General features: G+C 57.6%; 1 protein-coding gene across 2 annotated transcripts; it reads left to right on the top strand.

The window, feature by feature from the left end:
* The first annotated feature begins 402 nt into the window (after positions 1 to 402).
* On the top strand, positions 403 to 1,790 carry LOC123073819 (dapper homolog 3). 2 transcript variants are annotated; one of them, XM_044496846.1, is made up of 3 exons: positions 403 to 1,229; positions 1,347 to 1,437; positions 1,545 to 1,790. In XM_044496846.1, exons 1-2 carry the CDS (start codon positions 606 to 608, stop codon positions 1,413 to 1,415), a joined length of 693 nt encoding a protein of 230 aa, XP_044352781.1. In that variant the 5' UTR covers positions 403 to 605; the 3' UTR covers positions 1,416 to 1,437; positions 1,545 to 1,790. The 2 variants fall into 2 exon arrangements, with proteins under 2 accessions (XP_044352781.1, XP_044352780.1); XM_044496845.1 differs by having other exon boundaries at positions 406 to 1,229; positions 1,347 to 1,790.
* The last annotated feature ends 1,531 nt before the right edge of the window (positions 1,791 to 3,321 follow it).

The following is a 3,321-nucleotide window of genomic DNA, read 5'->3' as shown; positions in this document are numbered from 1 at the left end:
TGTAAAGAGGGCATGGTTTTTTAGGTCATCAGCTTGACTAGCGAAATGTATGTTGCTTGTAGAAATTCAGTGATTTGCTTGTTGAACGAAGTTTCTAATGTGTAGATGAACATTGCATTATATGAAGAAAAAAAGAATGTAATCAGATATGCTGAAACATTTCTCAAAGAAAAATGGCGATCCATATACAATGGAACGGAATGATTTAAAAAAAATGGAATGAGAAATTCGAAGAGAAATGGAGTGTACACACCAGTCCACATCAAACGGCAAAACACGCACCATTCCATTATAATCCACAAAGAAAAACATAGTACTAAATCAGAGGCGAAAACCCCATAATAGCCCCCCGCTGGACTCACGCGCGCACACGCGGCCCCCGATACTTATTCATCCCCGACGCCTACTATTCCATCTATTTTTCCTTTCGCCCACGCTTCCATCGCCGCAGGCAACCCACCCCTCCTCCTCGTCCATCTCGCTCTCCTCTCCTCTCCTCCTCACCACGTCCACGCCCTACCCATCTCGCCGCCGCCGCCGCCGCAGCCGCCAGGGCCTGAGCGGCTGCGGGGGCTAGGGTTGCGGGCGCGACGTCGCCCCCGGCCATGGTGATCTCGGCGGAGCCGCCGCCCGCGGCTCTGCCGTCGGATCCCACCGCGGAAGGCGGCGCCGGGGAGGCGGGCGGCGCGGACGCGGAGGCGGTGATTACGCCGTCGAGCGCGCGCCGCGGGGCCCTGTCGTCGCTCCCGTCGATGCTCAAGACGTGGGGGAGCCACCGGATGCTGCGCTGCGCCCCCGTCAACCGCGCCGGCGACGCCATCGCCCCGGCCAGGCGGTCCTCCTCGCAGCAGCTCGACGAGGTCAGCGAGAGGCTCCTCCTCGGCCTCCGGGAGGCGGCGGCGGCGGCGCCCGGCGGGGGCGGCAGCGCCGCGGACGACGACGAGTCCCCGGGGGCCGGCGAGGCGGCCTCTCCGCGGCCGTCGAAGGCGCGCACCCGACGACGCCGCCGCGCCCTGATGCCGCCGTCCCCGGCGCCCGCCGCGAGCGCCTCGCCCCAGGCGTCGGAGCGCGAGCGGAGGCTGGTCCGCGCCGACGCGCTCGGCCGGGCGCGGTTCTCCGCGACGCTCTCTGCCGAGGAGATCGAGGAGGACGTGTACGCGCTGACCGGCGCGCGCCCGCGCCGCCGCCCCCGGCGCCGCCGGCCCCGCGCCGTGCAGAAGCAGCTCGATGTAAGTTCGTCCCTTCCCTCCCGTGCCTCCTCTGCTCCTCCCCTACATTACATTCCAGCCCCTGCCGCTCCTCCCCGAGGGACCCGTTTGTAATTCCGTTAAACTCCCCGTCCCCAGATGCTGCTTCCCGGCGCGTGGCTATCGGAGATCACCGCCGAGTTCTACCGGGTGCCGGACGATCGCTGACCCGCTCCCGCCCAACCCAACAGTAAGCAAAGCAAAGCAGAGTGAATTCGCCGATCACAATTCATTCACAATCAATTGGTTGCCGCCATTGTGAGCTCTACATAATCCATCCATTAATTGGTCATATAGGGTCGGGCTGATTGATATGAATCCCAGCAGCATTCAACTAGTAGTTGTAGCAGTAGTGCTCTAAGCAGCGTCAGTGAGTGATTCTCCAGCAGTGGTGGTTGTGGCTCGTAGTATCATCAGCGGATTGGGAGGACGCAATGTGGTGTACACCTCGATGGTCCAGTCAGTACAATCGTTAACATCTATCTCTGTTGCGGTGCGGTCTCAATGCTTCTTCTGTGCATGGAAATTTTTCTTCTTTTTTCATTTCTGGAAGATGTTTTGTTGGCACTAATTGCCGTGGCGAGCAGTACCAGTGGTGAGCGCGAGCACGGGGAGGGGGGCTGCGTTTCTGGCTGGCTGTCTGGCGCGTGGGCCCGGGGACCGGACGGCTTCGAAACCCTGGCATGGCACCGCTCGGCCGGCCTTGGCGGTGGGCGCTGGGCAGAGAGGGGCAGAGTCTTTTTCCGTCGCGTGTTTGTTTCCTGGTTGCTCGTGGGGCCGGCGTGTCAGTGAGGGCCGAGTGAGTTGGAGTTGGTTGACAGGCACGTATCTCATCACCGGGTGGTGGTCCCTGTCGTGGTCGTGGACCGTGCCCAAAGTTCGTTCGTTCGGTGACGCCGCGCGCTTTGTGCGCCTCCTGCCTGCGGGTGAGGCCCCCGGTCCATGGGCTCCGTCCACGCACGCTTTATCGCCTGCAGCATCGTCGAAAGGAGGTTACGTTACGCGCTGAGGCCCTGTTATGTGCTAAACATTTTTTAAGCTCTTTTTTAACACCATTTTGCACAGCTCTGTTCTTATGGATGGTGCGAAAATCGTACTGTTTGGAACGGATGGTTCGATCGAATCGTTATTAGTCCAATGATGATGAATTGCCCTGGTCCTATCCTCTCCGAGCCGTCTGATTTGGCAACGGAGGGCCAGGATCGGCAGCTCGTACGGATAACCCCTCGCAGTGCACCTACCGTAGTTATGGGACGCAACATTGACATGCATGCAAATGCTGCTGGAATAAGCGTACGCATGATGCCGGATCCACGTGTCCATGCAGGAATTCGGTCCATGCACCGTCGCCTTCGGACCTATTCTGTGTTTGCCCATGCCTTCCACTTCCAGCCTACTTTTGTGTATGCCTTGTTGTTTATGTGTCTCGGCACGAGACAGGCTGAGAATCACCGGGTGGGTCGTGCAAAAATCATGCTGTTTGGAATAGATGGCTCGATTGATTTGTCAGTCCATTAATGATCTTTACTATGCAAACCGGTTGATTTGTTTGGCCGCGGATGGACACGACGGATTATACGGATAACCCTGACAGTGCACCTATCATAGTTATGGCACGCAACATTCACATGCATGCAAATGCTGCTAGGATCCACGTCCATGCACCGTCCATTTGTGTGCACTGTCGGGAGGAACGCCATCGTTTTTTTCTGCAGCCGTTGCTCCTGCCCGCTGCTGCAAAAGGACAGCCACCGCTCGCCACAGTTACTGCACGCGGCAATGACGATCTCCGAAGGCGATGCAGATGTTGTAAGGGGGGCAACCATCGAGGATGCAGCGCGCGCCAGCGGCTTGCGCAGTTGCGACGTGGCTCCGGGCACTGCAATGGAGCCAGGGCCGTCTCCAAGAATTCGGGGCCCTGGTGCGGAATGCGAAATGGGGCCCAAAATTTAGCAAAAAATTGTCTTACTAATATAATTAGACATATTTTCACTTAATATATAGCTTCGAATATGTGTTATTTCATACAATAGTTGAAAATATATTATATAGTAATGCTAACGAGTAAACGTAG

Source organism: Triticum aestivum, chromosome 3D (genome assembly GCF_018294505.1).
Source record: "Triticum aestivum cultivar Chinese Spring chromosome 3D, IWGSC CS RefSeq v2.1, whole genome shotgun sequence".
NCBI lineage: Eukaryota > Viridiplantae > Streptophyta > Magnoliopsida > Poales > Poaceae > Triticum > Triticum aestivum.
Note: the sequence above shows the minus strand (reverse complement) of the source record. Positions and strands in the feature narration are given on the sequence as shown.

Excerpts from the sequence above, each read along its gene's own strand:
- LOC123073819 (XM_044496846.1), top strand. The coding sequence starts at position 606 with ATGGTGATCTCGGCGGAGCCGCCGCCCGCGGCTCTGCCGTCGGATCCC. Across the intron at positions 1,230-1,346 it reads CCGTGCAGAAGCAGCTCGAT|ATGCTGCTTCCCGGCGCGTG; the intron begins GTAAGTTCGTCC and ends CCCCGTCCCCAG.